This window comes from Brassica oleracea, chromosome C9 (assembly GCF_000695525.1).
Source record: "Brassica oleracea var. oleracea cultivar TO1000 chromosome C9, BOL, whole genome shotgun sequence".
Taxonomy (NCBI): domain Eukaryota; kingdom Viridiplantae; phylum Streptophyta; class Magnoliopsida; order Brassicales; family Brassicaceae; genus Brassica; species Brassica oleracea.
The window spans coordinates 22,761,356-22,784,176 of NC_027756.1; the positions used below are offsets into that span (position 1 = coordinate 22,761,356).

At 34.0% G+C, this 22,821-nt stretch overlaps 1 protein-coding gene, 1 long non-coding RNA gene and 1 pseudogene across 2 annotated transcripts; 1 reads left to right on the forward strand and 2 right to left on the reverse strand.

The window, feature by feature from the left end:
- Positions 1–2,259: 2,259 nt before the first annotated feature.
- Positions 2,260–4,648, forward strand: LOC106316558 (two-component response regulator ARR10-like). The gene is made up of 6 exons (XM_013754451.1): positions 2,260–2,477; positions 2,746–3,035; positions 3,410–3,474; positions 3,546–3,694; positions 3,797–3,873; positions 4,169–4,648. The coding sequence occupies exons 1-6, from the start codon at positions 2,333–2,335 to the stop codon at positions 4,481–4,483; spliced, it is 1,041 nt and encodes a 346-aa protein (XP_013609905.1). The 5' UTR covers positions 2,260–2,332; the 3' UTR covers positions 4,484–4,648.
- Positions 4,649–10,112: 5,464 nt separating this feature from the next.
- Positions 10,113–11,108, reverse strand: LOC106317247. The gene is made up of 2 exons (XR_001265083.1): positions 10,981–11,108; positions 10,113–10,333 (listed from the first exon to the last, which is right to left on the reverse strand). It is a non-coding gene; the product is annotated as an uncharacterized LOC106317247 (long non-coding RNA).
- A 7,556-nt stretch (positions 11,109–18,664) lies between these two features.
- Positions 18,665–21,853, reverse strand: LOC106313557 (annotated as a pseudogene).
- Between the last annotated feature and the right edge of the window lie 968 nt (positions 21,854–22,821).

Below are 22,821 nucleotides of genomic sequence, written 5' to 3' on the forward strand. Positions count from 1 at the left end.
CGCTCGTCGCTCCGACAAGTCGCTCCATGCTTCGGGAGCGACCTCGCTGTGTCACTGCGAGAGGTCGCTCCGGACTCGTTCTCGCGTCTCCGGGTGATCAAGACGCGAGCGACTCTTCCCTGTCGCTCTGGTAAGGTCGCTCTGATAGGGAGATCAGAGCGACTTGATGGTGTCGCTCCGGTAAGGTGCTCGCCCAATGATCACTTTAAACACTTCTTTTGAACTCCAATTGCACCCAAATGTCTCCAAGAACTCCATGTGGTACTCCAATACCTGATAAGGACTCATGTATGCAAAATGCAACCTAAACATGGTTAAATCCTAATCTATATGATCAAAATGCACATGGGTGAATGGATAAAACAATAGAAATATGCAAGATATCAAGTTTGGCTTCAAATGTACTCATGGTGATCCATCCTTATTTGTGTATCTCCATGGATCTGATGTGATCTACCTTTTGTTATATGTGGACGACATGCTTCTTACAGGTAATAATGAGCAACTGATCCAGCGACTAATGGTTACGCTCAATGGCACGTTCCGTATGAAAGACATGGGACCAGTCCACTACTTCCTTGGCATACAAGTCAAGACCTACGATGAAGGGTTGTTCTTATGTCAGGAGAAGTACACAAAAGATCTGCTTGAGATTGCAGGCATGGCGGGCTGTGATGAAACGTTAACTCCTCTGCCTCTGCAACTAGACAGAGTGGTTGGTCAAGACAAGTTGTTTGATCAACCTACGTATTTCCGGAGCCTCGCAGGCAAGCTTCAGTATCTAACTTTGACAAGGTCTGATATTCAATTCGCTGTCAACTACGTATGTCAGAAGATGCATGCTCCGATTGTTGCAGATTTCACTAACCTGAGACGTATTCTTCGTTACCTCAAAGGCACGTCTCATCTAGGTCTCACGATTAATGCGAAGAGTGGTTTCCTTCTCTATGGATTCAGTGATAGCGACTGGGCGGGCTGTCGTGAAACACGACGTTCAATTGGCGGTCTGTGTACGTTTCTTGGTTCTAACATCATTTCTTGGTCTGCAAAGCGACATCCTACGGTGTCTCGGTCATCAACTGAAGCTGAATACCGCACGTTGTCAATAACAGCGACTGAATTGAAGTGGTTAGCGTCATTGCTTGGAGAAATGGGTATCTCTCTACCTGATACGCCTCAGCTGTTCTGTGACAACTTATCAGCTGTCTACTTGACTGTTAACCCTGTGCTGCACACTCGCTCGAAGCATTTCGATACCGACTTTCATTATGTTCGAGAGAGGGTAGCCTTGGGTGCTTTGGTCGTTAATCAGATTCCAGCGGCTCAGCAACTTGCGGACATATTCACAAAGTCCCTTGCTCAAGTTCCTTTCTGCAGGTTGAGAGACAAACTTGGTGTTGTGGCACCTCCCACCACAAGTTTGAGGGGGTGTCTAAGTCTGAAGACTCCAACGGCCCATCAGTCTCAGCCCATCAAGCCCACTGTGCCTTTCTCTAACGGTAGTAAACCTACTACTCACGTGACGCCAAAGCATTGTCTCGGTACGGCTCTGCTAGCTAAGGAAGCGATCCTATCCAACCGTTTTGAATCCTTGATGGGATGTGCTGTCACCTGCTGAGCTGTGCCCTAAAGGGCTTTGTCTGAGACTCTTCTCACTCATATATATATCTTAGCTTAGACATCTTTGTAACCAAGCAGGAAAGAGACTAATAAGAAAGTTGTCTTCTTCTCCAATCTACCTTAACCTTGTTCTAGCTTACAAAAATATCATGCAAAAGGCGAAACGAAGTTATCATTGAAATGAAGACCGGCCATTCGACCGAGTTTATAGTCATATCCATCAAATCTAAGTAATCAGTCTCGATTCGGATAGAGGGAATCTGCATATCTATCGCACACAAAATGACCAATAACAATCTATATATTGCTACAACTACATTTTTCCTGTATGTAACTATACACCGTGGTTGGATAAACCCAAATGATTTTATAAGAAAATTACAGAGAAACTTGCAACTAGAATGGCGTATATTCCCCACTCCTTTTAGTACTACTACAACAAGACAACCCACCTTCGTATTCTGATATTCTAACCTGTCAATTGTATTTTATACTAAATTTGGGGGATCAAGGTATATTACATATTTTATAAACAAAAGCTAAGATTCGACTTGAAATGCGACGGCTCGGCTTCTCTTTAAAGATAATGATCCTTGAGAAACCCTATAGAGCCATATATTTGTTCACTTTATAAAGAGACACAACCCCCATCTTTTTGTTTAAAGAGTACTGCATAGCTATAAAATAAAGTAGATTAATCTCTAAAATCACCATGATTAATAGCTTAAGCAATATGAAGAACTACAACGAGAAACGTGTAAGATGTTGTGAGTACATCAAAGCTCTTGAAGAAGAACGCCGCAAGATCAATGTCTTCCAACGCGAGCTTCCTCTTTGCTTAGAGCTTGTCACTCAAGGTATAAATCTACAAATACATAGCATCATCTACGTATACGATATATATGTATAAACACAAGTACATGTATAACTATTACATTTTTGCAGTACTTTTAATTTCAAGTTTGTGGTTTTTTGTATTTGAACTTTTCAATATGTATATGAACAAAAGTTTTTTTCATATGCTATTTAATTTTGATTTAAATATGTATGAGATCTATATACTGAAAGGGGTTTGTACCTATATATTTTTGAAGATTTTAATTATCTATGGATTTGGGAATTTAGCGATCGAGACATATAAAAAGGAGATATCAGAGCCGACAATGGAGAACTTGTGCGGACAATCGGAGTGCTCCGAGCAAACGACTGGAGAATGTGGGGGCATCCTGGATCTATTTAGACCTATCAAACACTCTTCAACCTCCTTAGAAGGGGAAGAAGAAGAGGTTGATGTTGATGATGAACATGAATCTAATGAAACTGGCCTAGATTGCGATGACAAGAACATGAAATCTGAATGGCTCAAGTCTGTTCAGCTCTGGAACCAACCTGACTCCGTTCTTTCTAATAAATTGGTAAGATTCTACTTTGAATATATTTTTGTTGTTTGTATAAATGTTTGATAAATGAATTTAATATGTTATTCTAGCTTTAAAAATGCCGATATAATATTTGGACTGGAACAATCTGAAGATATTGAAATTTCGGTTTTTCTCAGAATAAATATGATATAACGGAAATATTATGGCCTTGGTTGTTTGGAATGCATTGCATTTGTGTTTTTATGAGAATTTTGATATTTGTGTTCTTTAAATGTAATAGAGGGTTCACCGTTTGACTTTTTCATATATAGTTAACAAAGAAAAGCCATATCATGTAAACGCAATTGCAAACAAGTATTAACTCATAACTCGAAAATCTTAGGTTTAAATCTGTCTTGCGTTTTCAGGAACGCTCACAACAGGAGACAGAAACGGTGGTAGAAGCAATAAACGGAAATGACAACGGAACAACGTCTCATCAGCCGCCATGTTATGAAACGAGCAACGTAAAAAGCGGCGACGATAAATCTCAGCGAGTATTAGCGGTCGGCAAAAGATGGAGGCGGAAAAAGACATCAGCGGTGGCAGCGGCGGCAGCGGCGGGATAGGGCGGAGAAAGCATAGGCGGTGTTGGTCACATGAGTTGCACAGACGCTTCTTGAACACTCTTAAACAGCTTGGTGGTCCTCATGGTGCGCTTCTTGATTTCATTTAACATTTTCAAGATTCATAATTTTGATATATAGGGTTCAGGGGATTCAATTAATTTGTATTGTAATAACGACATTTTGCAGTAGCTACTCCGAAACAGATAAGAGAGCTAATGAAGGTTGATGGGTTAACGAATGATGAAGTTAAAAGTCATTTGCAGGTTAAGTCACTTCCATAATTGGTACAAAAGTCATTTAATAGTAAAAGTAGCTTATACGATAAAAATAGAATTTCCATAATTGGTACAAAAAAAATAAATATGTTCCTTGCCAAATTAAGTCACTTCCACACGTGAATTTTGAAGACTACAGTAAAAGTTTATCGATTTATTCTTTTTACAAAACTGCGATTTTTTTTTTTGTCAAAACTGCGATTAGACCTTAAATTTATTTATTTATCTTCAAAAATTTTGCCCACATATTTAATTAAAATATTTCTTCTTGGATGATAAATAGAAATACAGGATGCATACAAGACGACCTGGCCAAACAATTCCTAACAAGAGAGATTCTCAAACGCAACATTTCGTAGTCGTCGGTGGGATATGGGTCCCTCAAGCTAGCCACTCCACGGCCAATGCTGCCACAGCGGGTGAGACCACCATCGGGATTTATGGTCCGTTGCAGTCAGAGTGGCCGAGCCAATCAAATTTTGGTCGGACTATTTCGGAAGAAAGATCACGATGCTCTAACAAAGGAATTATTCGGTGTAGCTCTCCTGCAATGTCTTCTTCTACTCGTACAAAGACTAAAGATCCAAAACTATCATAACTTTATTTTAAAAGTTCATTACGAAAAGCAAAGGGTATAGACATTGAAATTCATACGAAAATGTTTATATACAATTACATAGGATAAAATGGAATTTGTTACTTTACTGTGTACACATTGTTGTTAGCTGTCCCATAAATCAAAGATCCATATTAATTTACTGAATCTATAGTCGATATATGAAGCTCTAAATCATGAAGTTGATCGACGCATTATATTGATCGAATATATCTGACCACATCGTTCTGGACTATAGTCTAAAATATAAAAGTATATATATATACAACGTATTCTAGTAAAGCTTTTTTTCTTGGTCGGCTCCAATTAGTTCTTTTTTCAATGTTTCTAATTCTCCCCAGTCATTCATACAGAGAATCGAAATTATTGACATCAACATTTTTAGGAAACTTGAGCCACCACAAAGGAACAAATATAATAGTTGCGTCCCTAATATATATATGTCGGTCACGCTAGTTGTATACTACTGTAGTTATAAGATACGTAAGCCATTAGAGAAAAAATATATATTGTAGACTTGTAGTATATTATATCTTTAAAAGAAGAAATTTTTATTATTATTTTCATTCCATAAAAAAGACCCACAATTCGGAAGTTTTTTTTTTTTTGCTAACTTTTGGTGAGAATTCGGAAATTGGAAGACAATATATGGCTTCTTCATGGAAAGAATATACCGGAATGTGAAGAGCATATACAAATTTCCTATATAAAATAAAAATATGTACAACTTTTCTTGTAAAAACTTTATTCTCTTGTTGTTTGAAAATTAATACAAATGTGCACGTTGTCTTCTTTCTCGTAGTGTTGATTTGTTTGTCGTCTTCAGTTTTGATAAAAAAAAATATCATTCTATAAATACGTAAATCTTAAATCGAAATCAGGATTTAATCCGAAAACCGGTAAAAGTTTGATTTTTTCTTGCCATTTAGTTTTAGAGCTCATTTCATATGGCTCTTCCTCTTTGAGCTGTGTGACATTAATCTCTACTGCCATGCTTAATGGGGTTAAGTATTAGTACTATCTAATTTTGAATCAAAATGATGTATTTTAAGAAGATTTTTTTTTTTTGAAAAGTGGGATTTTAAGTTGACAACTAATTTTACTTGAAGACCATCGGGAAACTTGAATCTAGAGAAAAGCTATTGGCGTTCTCGACATGAAGGTTTGATCTTATTTCAAATTTTCAATTATATTTTAAGTTTTCTAGGATTCTGTAGATATGTGTGTATATTATTATATAGAAAATAAATACAATAATTCGATGATAGATCCAAAAGAACATGAATCAGGTTAGGGTTTCCTTAAGATATTGTTAATTAATAGGCCAGGGTTGGGTTAAGCTAGTAAAACAGGTTCTTATGTGACCTTTCGCAGTCACTAAAAGCCTAAACAGCTCTTGATACTTGCTTTAGGACGATATTAAAACACGGGAAACAAAAGCAACCAATGCTTTTCGTGGCTTCTCGTATTACTTAATTAACAATATATAATGTTGTATCCATACGGAATATTCGGCAAGACCTAAATAGTAATTGTATAATGCTAGTTCATTCTATGTTTATCAACGTTTGTGTCTCTATACATGCTTTAATCTTCTATTAAATGGGATTAATTACGACGTTTAAACCAAGTTTGACATTGTGATATTAGTCTTAATATCTTATATGATCAGTAGTATTAAATCAAACTTTCAAAGATTCTTTCGTTTCACGATGGTGACTAGGTCCAAACCAGTGGAAATGGAAACACTTTTTCTAAATATTACATGTTTCTATTAATATTACAGAATTAAGTATAAATTAAACAGTCTTAACCTGTCATACAGCTGCACGAAAACAAAACTAAAACAGTAGGAATATAAAAATATTTCTCTCTTGAAAGGGGAATATAAGCTCTATTGAACCTATCCACCTCAGCAAATTAAATCAGCCAATGAAATATGATTTTTTTAACAAGTCACTATTTATTGAATCTAATAAAACACTTCATCTTCATTGTTCTTCATTGTTCATCGTCTGAAATTGTTGTTATCCTACATTTAAGAATTTCCATTTTAAAAAAAATTAATTACCTTCGTTGATCCTTGCATGATGAGAGACGATGACGTTTCTACTTCCATTGTTTATCTCTTTATAATTCTTTCGCTGAATCTTAGCCAAAAGTATCACTTCTTATAAGTTGGAATCCTGCTAAATTTTAGATGTAATATTCAGTTTATAAAACAAAATAAAATAACCATACACTACATTCTCATCTTTATTGTGTTAATCATGTTATTCTTTTTTGGCTTCATATGATGGAAACCTATTTTACAACACATAATCCATGATACATTTAAGAAACTAAAATAAAACTTAAGCCTTTTTAAAAAATAAAAAAATAAAAATAGAAAACTACATACTACAAAATATATACAGAACATAGTAAAAAACATTCGGTTTAAATGTGTCAGACAAGAATATATTCTAAATTTACACTAAATACAATTTAGAATGCAAAAATATACATACAAAAAATGACAAGTTTTACCAAATTATACCATATCATTCGTGTGTAAATGCCCACTAGTATATGGAATAATATGTTCAAATAATAGAAAAATTGTCAGATCACAATGATCCAAATAACATACCACCATTTTAAGATAATAGATAAATATGCAAAGTTATAAATTTTAAAATTACAAGTAATATAAGCTCCATTGAATATCCACCTCAGCAAATTAAATCAGCTAATGAAATATGATTTTCTTGCCATGTCACTATTTATTGAATCCAATAAAATACTTCATCTTCATTGTTCTTATTGATGTCTCTGAAATTGCCGTTATCCTACATTTAAAAAACCTCCATTTTTTAAAACTTAATTCCTTTCGTTGATCCTTGCAAGATGAGAGACGATGATGTTTCAACTTTCGTTGTTTCTCTCTTTATAACTATTTCGCTGAATCTTAGCCAAAGGTATCACTTCTTATAATTTGGAATCCTGCTAAATTTTAGATGTAATATTTAGTTTACAAAACGAAATAAAATAACCATACACTACATTCTCATCTTTATTGTGTTAATCATTTTATTCTTTTTTGGTTTCGTATGATGGAAACCTATTTTACAACACATAATCCATCATACATTTGAGAAACTAAAAATAAAAACTTGCCTTTTTAAAAAATAAAAAATAAAAATAGAAAACTCTGTACTACAAAATATATGCAGAACATAGTAAAAAACATTCGGCTTAAATGTGTCAGACAAGAATATATTCTAAATTTATACTAAATACAATCTAGAATGCAAAAATATACATACAAAAATACCCACGTAGCATATGAAATAATATGTTCAAATAATAAAAAAATTGTCAGATCACAATTATCCAAATAACATACCACTATTTTAAAGGGATGGATAAATATGCAAAGTTATAAATTTTAAATTTACAAGTAACACATAAAATTGTAGGACAAAACAATTGAGTTCAATAAATAAAATTACATAAAGTTAACGAATTTTTAAAAATAAATGCAAAAAATATTATAAAATATAAACCGCGCGTAGCACGGTTAAAGAATCTAGTGTTTTTAAAATGTTAATTATAGAAAATTTATTAAGTTACCTAAATATTTAAATTCAGTCACTTTAGATTGTAAATACGTGGAAACCCCTCTGTAGTTTGACTAAATGTTCATTATTGCTTTTATACCGAGAGATCTGAATTTTGATTTCCAGAAAATGCGAAATTATGCGAATTAATGGAGAACAAGCTTATTAGAGATCTGCGGGAAGGCGCAAAAAGTACCTTCAAGCGTGGATCCGATAGAGCGGCTCACGTGATGCAGTCATGCATGAATTCTCATAAACAGATTGAATTGTCGGCTGTAAAATCGTCTGTAATATTTTCATAGTTTGTAATAACATAATATCTAACGTTAAAAAGATAGTAAATAATGGTTTCCGTTTTACTTAATTAAATTTTTATAATCATTTTTAGTTCTAAGTTTTGTTAAATTTACCAACAAGTGCATATTTCGTTCCATCATCTCCTGTTATACAGCTATTTCTTACTATTTCTAATTATATTACTTTCTCTTTTGCCTTCTTTTATCAGAAGGCTATCTTTTATTACTGGCTCAAATCAAATCATTTTAACACATAGCTATTCTTTACTATCTCACTTGTTCCATTATTTTTCTTTGAATAAAATTGAAATTTTGATAGCTTGAAAATCAAAATTAACCTCAAGAAAAGCTTTTTCAAAGAAAAAAAAACTCCATTAATCTCCAAAAAAACAAGGCGTTGTACGTTTTATATAAATCCATACACGTTAATTAATATTTATTATTAGTAATTTAATATCATTTAAAAAATATCTCAATTAAAAAATATATATATTTAAATTCACAAAACTTTTCTCCTAGAGCAAAAATTATTATTTTCTCACTCCTTTTTTTTTACTTTTTTTGTTCTCACTCTATTTGACAATGAATAACAGACGGCGGTAGTAAATAAACGGTAAATTTGGTTTCTTACGAGACCTCGAAGCTAAATTTTCTTCAGGGCAAGCTCAACAGTGTTAATAGTTCTAGGGCAAAAAAATATCTTTAAAATTTATATGCAGATAATGTTTAACATATTTTTAAAATTTAATCAGTAATATTTCGTATATTTGGTAATGAAACTAAAATTATATACATATCAAATAATTTTGGGCCACTTTCAGTTTTATTTATTATATTTATAATTTTTTTTATAAAAATATAAATTTATAAAAAATTGGATCCCTTGATTATTATTATACGGGGAGGACACGGGTTTGGACTTGGGACGGTACACCGCTTGTCCCCCCAGTAAGCCAGCCCTGATTTTCTTTCTCCCTTTTGGTGGGAAGGTTTACTATCTTTCTTTTTTTTTTGAAAAAAAGGTTTACTATCTTGTCACCTTGGAGAACAGATAATTAACTTAGCTTCTAAACGGATACGTTGAAACAACATAGATATTTTTAGTCCTTCTTACCATCTAGTCACTTGCTCTCTCTCTCTCTTTATTGAAGATCATTTCCTCGTGCCATCTCAGGACTGAGTCGCCTTCTCTCTCTCCAATGCACGCCCAAGACTCCGATGACCTTTTGATTCACAAATCTACTCAATTTTTTCAACATTTGGTGAGATTATGAGAAGCTGGTGTTTTGATTATCTATATAAGATAGCCATCCTCCTCTGATTATTCATCTTAGGTGCCTACCGGGAAGCTTCAGGAACTAATAACATCTTCGGTTTCTTTTAGTCTCCTTTGCTTTAGGACTGGTCAATGTAATTTTCTCAATATGCTTCCACCAGATTGTGACTAACCAATTCTAAGGGTATTTTTTTACTCATTTCAGTATCCCATTTATTTAGCATAACCCTTTAGTTACACTTTCCGATTAAAAATGACAATGGCAAGGAACAAATATATAACAAAATTATGATATATGTTTAGCATATATATTACAAAAATCTCCTTCACTGAAAAGGAATAATTAATTCTTAAAGACATCACTACTTTTCTCAAGTTATTACAAATTTCAGTTATCAGCATGCATACAAATTAAATTAAATATTTTAAACAACCAATAGAACTAAATAAATATTTTAATTTATTCCTGAATCTGCATTCAAAGTATTATTTGATACATAGTCTACAATGAGACTGTGACTATGTATTTAATTAATAACAATGTGAAGGATCGAGGTCGAGGTAGTATCGATATAGATTCAGCTCGTCCTTCACCGCTGCAATTTGATGCCAACATCTTGCTCAAATGAATATTCCATGGAGAGTACTTGGTATCGACCTGCGAAAGAAAAATCAACACACCAAAATATTTAGGCATGAAAATCATCTGATACCAAAATATAAAAATAAAGCAAAGTAAATCAAATCAAACCAAATTTTGCATTAGTATCAATAAAAAATACGCGTCTATGTAAATTATACAGTTGCATTATGATGATTTAGGGTAATAGTTTAGCTCTTTGCACATTTAGATTCCTTCTATAGTTATAATCTCTATTATTGACTTCTGATATCACACTTCAGAAGCCATCCCTAGAAATACATATAGATTGTTCATATTAAGAAACCCACATATATATAGATACTTATAAGTTGAAAATCTCCTCAATAGAGGTGCTTTATAAATATCTGCTTTGCATGAAGTTATATTCATTAATTTGTAGTACTTTTATTTTAAAAATTGAAATGAACCCTATATAAACTAATGATGCATGTCGTAACTCAAACAATAATCTAAGTATAAAACCTTTTGTCAAAAAAACAAACAATAATCTGAGTATATACATGTCCATATTTTATAAGTATATGAACAGCCTAAACATAAATTGCAGATATAAGAATATGTGGTAAAAGCAGTAACATCTTTTAGTTAAACGTTTACATAAACTTACAAATATTTATCAAAAAGAAAAAAAAAACATTTACCAAGGTCGTATATGATCAGCCTCTTTCAGAGATTTTTTCTTTCTTGCTCTCTTTCGCGGAATTTGAGTGAAAGACATCGTTTTCTATGTTGAAGGAATATGTTTTGAAGTACTTATAGAAATGGGGATCTAGTCGATCTACTTAAATAGGTAAAGCAAAGTTCACTAGATGCATGTATATGTATATGCGTGTTTGGTAGCAAACGACTATCGTAGTAAAACCAAGGTAGTCGAGATATTACAATTATAAGTTTCTACGCACTTTTGCCGTTTTTTTTTTGGTGGTTGAGATATATGTATGCTCTAACCTCCAACCTTTTTCATACTAAATTAGATGTATACCATAACGTATTCTGTGATATATAGTCAACGGTAACATTTAGTTTTATAATCTAATTACAACCGTATATAATGCCATCGATTAAAATTTGTCTACACAAATAGTTGGCAACTAGATCTTGATCCGCACATCCGTGCAGGTTTTTTTCTATACTAAAAAATTTTAGTTTATATAACAAAATTTATCAATAATTTAATGTAATTTAGGATTATATAATATATAACTCTATAATACAGATGTTTATGTGGATTATATATTACGACGATAAATTTTGTATTTTTGTACCAAATATTATTGTGAAAAAATTATTAGGTAAAAATACTACTTTACATATTTTTATTTCTAAATTCCATTTTTATATGGAAGAAAATTAATTTGGACCTATCTACATAGTAGAGAAGATAATTTTTGCGATAATGTTAAAAACAACAATAGATATTTTTAAGAAGTAAACTATAATACAACGTACTTCAAAATAAAGTAAAGATCATATTTGAGAAAATACTTGAAATACAATAAGTTGGATAAAAAGTTTTCTTTTAATTATAAATAGAAATGAATCTTTCTAACAAAATCTTTTTAAAATCTTTGTAAAATGTTTTTTTTTGAAAATTAATCAGTTTAAATTTTTATTATCATTAAAATATAATTAAAATCGTTCATATACTTTTAAATTGTCGAATAATTATATATTGATGGAATAATATATTTTCGAAATTAATAAAATCTAATAATATTTTGATTGAATAAAAAGAGAATTAAATATGTTGTCAGGATTTTATTATGAACATACAAAAAAGTTATGTAAAAAACTTTCAAGGAAATAGTCCTTTTTAAAATATCACACATGAAATAAGTCATGAATTTTATTTTAATAGTATAGATAGATAAATTACCGTGCGTTTAGGTAATATCCATCAATTGATACCACTATACCAAAGAAGTCTTCATTTACAAAACCGGTCGCTATTGTATATGTTCAAACGCTGTTCATTTCCTTTTTCTTTTCTAATGTTACATAACATTACTTTCCAAAATCTGTACATCATTTGTTAGGAAAATCCTACTTGTTTTTGTATCAACCAAACAACTATCACTTGCTAGTTTTGATACACCTTGTTGGGTTTACCCATACATCTAACTTTCCTATCCTTTGAGTGTTAAAGCTTTGGATCTTTGTGATGAACGACAGAAATTTAAAGGATCCGATTGGTAATGGCTGTAGAATTTAAAATTTTTGCCGTAGAAAAAAATCTGTAGACTTTTTGTTGTGGCTTTAGATTTTAATGCTGTAGAATTTTATTGAAAGCAATAAAAAATTGCTTTGGATATTTGGCTCTGCAGAGCACTTGTACAGCTGTAGATTATTTCAAGAGCTGTGGTTTCAAAAAAAAATTAAAGCTTGATTGCTCTGAATTTGGTGCTGTAGAAATAAATAAGGCTGTGGACAGCACATACAGCAACTACCAATCATCCCCAAAGATACAAGATTTTTCACCCAATTCCCTTGCGGTACCTTTGGGGTGGGATCCTTCTCCCACAACTTCTACTATTAAGCACTTACAAGTTCATGTCACTTCCACAACCTTGAAAATGACAAAGGAAATTACAGAAGGAGAGTACAATACCAATACACTCTAAAAACACAAAGACTTGAACTTTGTTTCTTCTCTTGTTTATGGTAGCTTCTCACTCTCTGACTACTTTTCTCTAGTCTCCTTCTTGTCCTTTGCTCAGCATGCAGTTCTTCCTTGACTGCTTTTGAGCCTTTGCTTGTCTCTCTTGAGATTTTGTGGAGTTTTCTTTCTTTGTTGTCTTTCTCTCTAGATCTTGTAAAGAGCTTCTTTTTTTGTTACTTTAGGATTAGAAGACACAAATTAGGTTATGGAGTTTATATATGGTTTCCTAAAACCTTTACACGAAATGGGCTTTAGCCACTAAAGCCCAAACATAACTTAGAATGAGGCATCCACAGGAACGCATCCACGGAACTGCATCTGTTTCCAATTTCACATAACCAAACCCATCCACGGAGTTGCATCCATGGTGATAGCATCCATGACCAAATGCACATTTCCAACATCATTATACGTAGTTGTTATCTCTGCTGTTAAGCCTTCCTCTCTACAGATGAAAGTGTCAGATTCGAATCTTAGCAGGATTTAACAACTCATACTTATTTGTGGCTTAATAAGATTACGAACTTCGGCCCGAAACTTCTTACAATTAAAGATAATGTACATTATTTCCAAACTACATTTTGCATACGAACTAAGTTGAATTCCCCCAGAGATATTGTCAAAATACCAAATGGAAACTATGCCATATTAAGAGAAACATGCATGTCGTGTATGTGAGTGTTTACGATGCATTCTTGAGCCGACAATTGTGTTGGTCATGTAATTGACGGTCCAATGACAAGAACATATATCTACCTTGTAATTATCATGACATATGGTATTTCTCTATGGATTCTAAATTTTTTATCATTTAAGATTTTACAATATTTTTTCAGAAAAAGAAAGAAAAGATTTTACAATATGGTTTTGACTCTTAAGATTTTAAGTGAGTGTTGACCTTCCCAATATATATCAATGGTTCGTTCTATACAATCTCAAATCAAACCTACCTGAAGTGAAGTTATCTGTATGATATAAATAAAAACAAGTCGTATATATTCATTTGTATTTTTCATTAATTTTGTATAATTAGTTAATTTTAATCGTATTTAAGTCATATTCATCTCAAATATGTAAAAAACTAATGTTTTGGTATTTAAACTATCTATAAAGGCCAGATAGAAAACCCCATAAATAGTAGTACACACATGGTATAACTTGATCATTGATATCGACTGATCTGAAAATAACCGGTGACTCGTAAAAATCGAGTATCTTCTATTTACACAATAACGTTCTTAAATCAAGAGGATGTAGAAAAAGCAGATGGCAACACCCCGTCAAAGTTACAAATTAATAAAAATCGATCAAATTTCACGTGGGTGGTGGTGGATATACTCACCATTTATTTATTTTTTCAACGCTATTTCTTTTCTTTTCTTTTGTAGATTTGAACATGCATACGGAAGATACAATTTGTAAAAGCGACGTTTTCGGCTGCTGTCAGAATTATTTGGCCGGTGGAACGCAAACAAAACTAAATGGACGACTCTGTTTGATTACAACTACACAACAATAATTCAAACTCTAAAAAGGTCCTATCAGTTTGAGAATATTGATGGCAATTGACCTATCCACGCGGCAATGAGCACGGCCTTTCAAAAATTAGGTTCGCTAATTTCTAATAAAATTCCATAGAACATACGAGGCTTTTTTGCTGTGGTTGTAGGTTTTGTTTTTCAATTAGTGAACAGCAATATTGAGAGTAAAATTGCTATAAAAAGCTTTATTTGACAAAAAAAAGATTATTTCAAATGTATTTTTGCTATTTTCTTTTGAAATAAATAATCTTTTATAATAAATGTAAAATTTATTCTAATGTGTTTTTATAAAACAATATTATCTATATTTAAAATAAAAATAGAAGAAACTCTAAATATAAAGTAAAAACAACAATTTATATTTTAGAAGAAAAAATAGATGTGAGTTGGAGTACATCTGCATTTAAATGCTATTATATAAAGAAATGTGGAAATATGTTAGAGATGATCTTACATTATAAATGGTTGTGTAGTCCGTTACGGATTGGACCAAGGTCGGACAGGTCCAAGTTTTATTTTACCATTCGCAAAGTCAGATCAGACCAAGAGAAATATAGCCTAGTGGAACCAACCAAGTAAAGACGTTCCAGTAGTTTTTAGGGGGCTTTGGTCCTAATACGGATCTGGGTTCGAATCCCGCTGGTCACCGTCGATTAAAATAAGGTAAAAAAAACGGCCCTCCAAAATGCCTTCTACGGAGGTGTACTTAGACGCTAGTCGGGTTTCCTCCGGAATGTCCGGATTACCTGGATTATAAAAAAAAATATATAGCCTAGTGGATCGTAAGAGGTGGACCAAAATTATACTATTGGTACGACCTTTTGCAATTTCCATCCACCTATGAAGTTTATAATAAATTATTGGTACGACCTTTTGCCATTTCCATCCACCTATGCAGTTTAGCATAGTGAACTGTTGGTCCGATTAGTTCGATATAGAGTAGAGTGAACTGAACAACCACTCAAAACTTAATCTTAGATGTTTAGTCCGATTAGTTCGATATCTACCGAGAAGTTTTCATATATAACCAACATAATAAAAAAAAATAAAAATTAAAAGAGTAAAAAAAATTTAAAAACACATGGCCATTTGTCTCTCATTTAGTAGTTCTTCTCTCTAGACTAAAATTTAATTATTTGATAAAATTATCTTTAAATATTAATTTTTATTTTAAATAATTATTAAGGTTCTTACTATATAATAAGAAGCAAGAATAAGAATGAAAATTGTAATCAACACAATAATGGAACAAGGTTCTCTCCAGAGCATAACGCATCAGATTTTAAAATGCACGAGGAACTGACATGTCAAGAACCAATTAACTTATTTCGTTTCTACACCTCATTTTTTCTTCTCCGTTGAAATCGTATCCTTGAGACGGTGGAGTGAACAGATTCGTGGGTCTGTTCCGCCACGATTCATCTTCAGTTCACTTTTTCTCTGTAACTAGAGTCCATAGCTCGACTCATCTCTTCCAGCCTTGTGGCCAGCTTCATCTCCTCATGATTCACCTCTGTCTCGAGCTTCCTCTTCTCCGTCGCAGTTCGTCGTGTCTGTCACGGGCCTGAATCGCGAGCTCCATCTTCTTCTTCTTCGTCTCATGCTTGGCTCGTGGTGGTGGTTCAGTTCGTGTTCCAGCCAGAAGCACCGGACTCGTCCTCTGCAACTCCGGTTATCATCTCCGTCGTGGCTGAGCTTCCGATCGAGAAGCTCGACAGCTCCTCCAATGGGTCTCTCGTCCAAGTCGCCTACTCCGTCGTACTCTCAGCCATCGCCATCGTCCAAGAACGACAATGGTGATCTTTAGCTGTTTTGCACATATTGTCCTTAACGTTTTTGACTATTCACGATTCGACCCCAAAACCCTTGATATTGTAGATACACCCTCTCAAATCAACCGCTGTACGTTCGATTTTGAAATTTAACGCAACCGAGAATTGTGAATTTGCAGCGCTGGTCCCTGGACTCTTGTTAAAATCACATTGAGCCCAAGACTTCCATAATGTGCAATTTAACACATGATTTTTGCCATAAACTTCCAAATGTGCATTCCAAAACCTATCAAATGCAATTATGTATGAAAATGCAATATAAAGATCTAAATGCAACCTAGAATGATTAGAATGAGCTAAATGATTTAATCATAAATACCATTAAAATCATGTTATATCACAGATGAGAGAACACGATCCTCCTCCATCTTCTTTCTCGGAGAGTGAAGAGATGTGCGAGTAAGTGTAGAGGGTTTTGGGTGGGAGTTCTAGGGTTTATGGTAACGGTGCAGATCTCCGGTGGATTGTGAAGATTCCAGCGTCCAGTGATAGTGAAGAGCGGCAGCTCCAACGTCGCTCTCCTCCACGTCTCGGTTCCGCTACATAATACCAACAAGAGTAAAGATGAGATGACTATCACTTTATGGACAACAGTGGTGGTGAAGATCAGAGACAAACACAACGTCTTTTTCGCATACATGAACGGAGAGGAGGATTTGAGGGACGAACCAAGAACCATACGAAGTCTGAAGGAGGGGAAGAAGAGAAGATAAGAAAAAAGAGGTGCTGGTGAGAAGCATCGATGTTTACTATACAAAGAAGATGACAACTTGGCTTTAGGTAGAAGGAGATATATATGCTTATAGAAATATACGGGTTAGGTTAAAGTGAATAAAAGAATTGAGTTTTGGTTTGATAAAAATAAATATAATTAGACAAACCAAACAAATTATAGTAAACCAAGTTATTACAATTTATTACTAAATTGGTGAAATCGAAGACCATATAACATGACACTATTAGGGATCATAAGTAACATTCAAAAATGAAGAAGACCACAAATTCACAATCCATAATTCCAACGAGTGAATAAGCCACAAACAATCAAACCGATGATGGGATTATTAGAAGAGTTGTTAAGCTTAAACTAAGCTGAGATTTCCTTAAGAATAATTCTTTTTGAAACTCAAGAAGAGTCGAAAAAGCTAGCTTTGGTTCTAACTGCTAAGAAGAGTCGATCATAGCTTTGGTTCTACTACTAAAAAGAGTCGATCATACTAGCTCTCGTCTTCTGATGCAGATGGTCGGTCTCATTCTCAAAGTTGGTAGCCAAGTTCATCAAAATGAAAGAGCAACTACATCAACAAATAAAGAATGCACAAACATTTATGTGACAAATTTTATCAAAAATATATATCACATAATATATTCTATGTAAAATATTTTTCAAAAGCCAATACTAATATTGGTGATGGAGAATATTTACTGAAATCATTTTACAAAATATATTATTTTAACAAAGGCTAATTATTTTACTACAATATTGAATTTTAAATTTTAAGTGAAGTGAAGGACATTTACTACGATGTTGAATTTTAAGTTTGGTGAACCAGAAAAGCGTAGGAAAAAAAATGGATTGGACTTCTATCCTTAACCTTAAACTCAATTGAAAAATAAATGAATAATAAAGTATAAATATAAAAGTGATGTAAACAAAAATTTAGCGTATATCATTTAGTAAGAAGGATAGAATACGAAATCAAAATAAAGATCAAATACATAAGACGGCTGTCAAAAAAAACATATTAAGAAAATGCTTAAGTTCTTTGTATTATTTTTAATTAGAAGTCCACGTTATTTTTTTATTTGATCGATACAAAAGATAAAAATAAGGATTAAACTGATTTTTTAATATATAAAAATTTAAAACTGATATTTACATTGAAACAAATTTTAAAATACAAAATACTTTTATGGAATGGAAAGAAAATAGTATTAGAATCTTTTATACCACAAACTGGAACCTAAAACCCAAAAAAAAACAATGAAATTTTACACCACCAGCTCGAGAGCAAAGGTGCGAAGAAATTAACTTGGAAGCTAATCTGTTAAAGATTAATATCAAATAAATAATTATTATACAATAACCAAAATATAAAAAATACAATATATGTCTAGATTATAAATATTTAGATACAAAACTTATATTAATATAATTATCCATTTATAAAATGAAAATATTTTATAAACGATAAAATAAAAAATAAAAAAATCCCGCAGCGTAGCGCTAACTGGAGAAGTTATCAAAACAAAATTAGAAGTGAACACACTAGTTGCAAGACTTAGCGTGTAATAAAAACAGAACACAAGAGTTCTCTCTCACTACTTACGTTACAAAGTCTCGAGATTTCACAACTTTGGCATCAAACAGAAAACCAGCCAGAGACAGACAAGACCTAAAAGTGTGTTTTCTTTAGCTAAACATCATCACATTATCAATAGATTGAAGAGCTTGGTTTGCAAAAAACCTTACATCAACATCTGGATCCTCGCTTAGCTCCACAAGCCCTGGACGAATCATGTTCTCTACAACCTTTTAAATTTCACCACTAACCCAAAAATTAAAACAAAACCATATGGATTTTGCGCAAACCAAATGAATGTTCCAACTGGTTAGATTGTTTACTTACCGATTGATCCACTATTGGAATGAGAGACTGAAGCACTTTAGCGACATTGAATTTGATGTTTGGAACTCTGTGGTAAATTAAAAAAAAACTTGTTTATTATTATACTGAAGATGTTTAAAGTACAATGATTATGAGTCTTAATTTACAGTGAGAACTTGCCTGTCTTTAGATGCAGTGATTACCACGGGCAAGAGTTTAGAGCATGTGATCTCTGAGCCCATCACTGGTGCAAGAAGAGAAACCGCACGCAAAATGGTCATACGGTATAGATAGTGAGGGTTGTTAATCATCTCAAGAACCTGCAGATTAATTAAAAACGTTTAATTGAATCTAATTTTTTCTATGTTGCAAAGATTGTAGACAAACCTGAGGAACTATATGTTGCATTGCCCATTCAGGACCAAACTCCTCAGCAAGCCGCTTCAGATTGTTTGCAGCAGCATCACGGATCGAGTGAACCTGATGAGAGAAACCGCAAAAAAGGGTTTCATTTGTTGGATAATCTAATCCCTTTCCCCAGTAGAGGATTGAGAGAGAGAGAGAGAAAGGAAAACCTTGTCTTGTAACCATTGCATGCAAAGAGCGCCAAGCTTATCGTCAAAGAAGCCAACACCTAACTGACTTGCTAACAAAGGGATATACTCGATTATAGCAAGTCTTACTCTCCAGTGTCTATCTTCAGCAAGTTCCACAATTGCTGGCAACAAGGACTGTGACAGTAGATCAATCCCAATAACCTGCCAAATATAAAATATTGGAATCATCAACAAGCAAAGAAGGATGAAGTCAAGTTAAAAAGAGTAGCATGGTCAATAACAAACCTGATTCACTTGGTCAAGTTTGCTGATAATGTTCAAGCGTACATCTGGAAACTCATCTTTCAAGAGAGAAAGAAAGATTGGAAGGAGATGCTCAATTGTTGCTTCCTGCAATGAAAATCAATGTAAAGTCAAAATCTGCAACTTTCTTTCTCCAAGAACATCTTCCACCACAGTAGAGTCAAACACATGTTGTATATTTGCAAACGCTCTTACCTTACCCAGGACTGGAGCCATTCCCATTATAACTGAGGCCAATGCAGACCTGACGTGCTGAGAAGAGTCAGATGATAGCTCCTACAGGTTGAATTACAAGAACCTATTGGTAATAGGAATATTTAATGTAAGAACTTGAGAACAATGAGTTTTTTTGTACCTTCACACAGGGGAGAATGTGCTGAATAGCAAGTTCAGGGTTTAGGATCCGACAGAACTTGGTAACTTTTCCAGCAGCTGCTATGCGTACTTCAGCCTCATTGTCACGGAGTAGACGCACATATGCAGGCACCAGCTCCGTCCTTAATATATAAGGTAAAGTAAAGGGCATCATCAAGATGGATCAATAAACATTAAACATTAAACTAATGTTATCCCATGAGGCTAAAGACAAGCAGCATTTAGGTCTAACAATAAAAAGCTTCTTACCTAGTAGGCTCAGGTCCCACAGCTTCGCAAAGCTCATAGAGCTGATTGGCAACCATATAACGCACACGCCAGGACTTGTCCTGCTCAGTAACAAAAGTACCAATATTAAGCATCTCATAAGTGTAACTTTTTCAAGGATCATTAGCATAAAAACCTATATGTTTTACAGACAAAATCACCTGAGAGAAATTAACAATCACGGGAAGAATGTGTGCGACACAATCCTGCGGCTCCAACAATTTCCCAAGAGCAGCACAACCCTCAACGGACAATAATCTAACCGAATCTTGATCTGATATGAGAGCAAAATATGGAAAATTAAGAAATACAAGCTTTAACAAGCAAAGCCAAGAGTGTGAAGCAAATCATCAGATAAGGAAATTACCATCTTGAGTAAGATCATCAAACATAGGCATAATGTCAGTCTTCAAATGCGCTGATCCAATAGTAGCAGCAAACTTTCCCAGATTGGTTGCTGCAGCTCTCCGCACCATTGGCATATCATCTGAACAGAGCTGGCTATATATTGATCTTAACTCGGTCTTCAACGTATCTGGGGCGCTTGGGTATGCAATATGGAAAACCCCACAAGCTGAAACTCTGGCTGTGAACCACTCCCCAGCTGCAAGTCTCTGTTAAACAGGGAGTCAAATCTTCAGTTTCAACGATACACTATTATAAGTTTTTAGTAAAAGAACAAAAGATGGACGATCACACGCACAACCACAAACCAAGACAACTACTTTGAGAAAGGTAACAAACAACTAAAAATGAATTTGCTGGATGATCTACGCAAATCGGGTCAGAACGAAACGATTTGCCAAAAAACATTGGCTTGGAACGCAGTAACCTTAACAAAACTAAGTAATAGCATCAAAAACAAAATACTGAAACCAATGAACATAAAGAGAGTAAGATGGACGCTCACACACATAGCCACAAAGCAAGAAAACTAATTATATCAGACAACCCTTGACCAACCACTACAGACGTATAATCGGTAGCCTACTCCAAAACACTAGGAAGACTAACTCAGCCTCCTCCTCGTTGTCTAACCTTAACCAATGGTAAGAAATGATCAACCAAGTCACTCTCCCTCATCTGCGTCCCAACTCTACAGCTTTCTCCCTCACACAAGTCTCCTCAACCGTCGAGAGAGTCTCCCAGGACATTCGCATGCTCAACGCCTCCAACGTAAGGAATAAACACTCCCAACTCTTCAGCCATCGCAAGCAGCACCTCGTCATCGTCGTCGTTGTTCTCGCTTAGGAAAGGGATCAGCTCCTTCCTCGTCCAATCGTGGAAAGACGTCTGATGGAACTCAGCCTTAGCTGGATATCATCGTTCTTTAGCTGCGATGGGGTAGAGCGGCTCTTCGATCGTTGACATCGTGTTTCGATACCTTTGACAGATAAAGAAACAAAATTTCAAATCAGACGAGAACCTTAGGACAAGATGATAAACAATTGTAAGTATCTGGATTGTTCTGTTCTTAGAGTTGAGTCAAATGAGAAAGGATTTACCGATTGTTGGTGGCGATCTATCGATGAAGAAGTACGACGAGACCTGGAGAGAGAATGGAAGCTTTTTCCTCGCGACTAGACTAGCATCTTCAAGCGCCCATTTAAGCGGGGCTGAGTCTTCTTTAAAAAGGCTGTTTTATCAAGAAATCGCCTGTTTAATCAACAAATGGCCCATTCGCTTCTTCTTCTTTTCCTTTTTCCATCAAAATTTATAATCAGATGGAGATGTGTTTTGTACGACAAAACTTCAAATTTGTTACAAACTTCAAATATGGCAGCGCCTGTGAACAAATATGGGACCTACTTTCACTATTATAATGGTCGGAATAACGCCTCTACTATTATTTATATCATGTTATAATGGCCGAAATACCGCCTATATTATTTACTAGTAATTTAATTTATTTATTGGTCGGCCGAGCCGTCTTATATTCTGTTTATTATTTATTGGTCGGCCGAACCGCCTTATATTCTGTTTATTATTAATTGGTCGGCCGAGCCGCCGTATAATTTATTTATTACTCTGCATTGATCGGCTGAGCCGTCGCATGATTTGTTGTCACAACATAAATATTTCATTGTCATAATTTTTTTTTACTTTTATGAAATTTTATAGATTTGATTGACCGTTTAATACGATATTTTCGGACTAATTTTTGGTGCACTCGATTTAACCCCAACGGTCACAAAGAAAATTTTTCAAAAATTTCTCATTTCTCCAACGGTCATGAACAGTGATTTTCATCTATAAATACAACTCATTTTCACTCCATTTCATCATCCAAAACATTTCATCTTCTCTCAAAAATTTCAAATCGCTCTCCTCCGATTTTT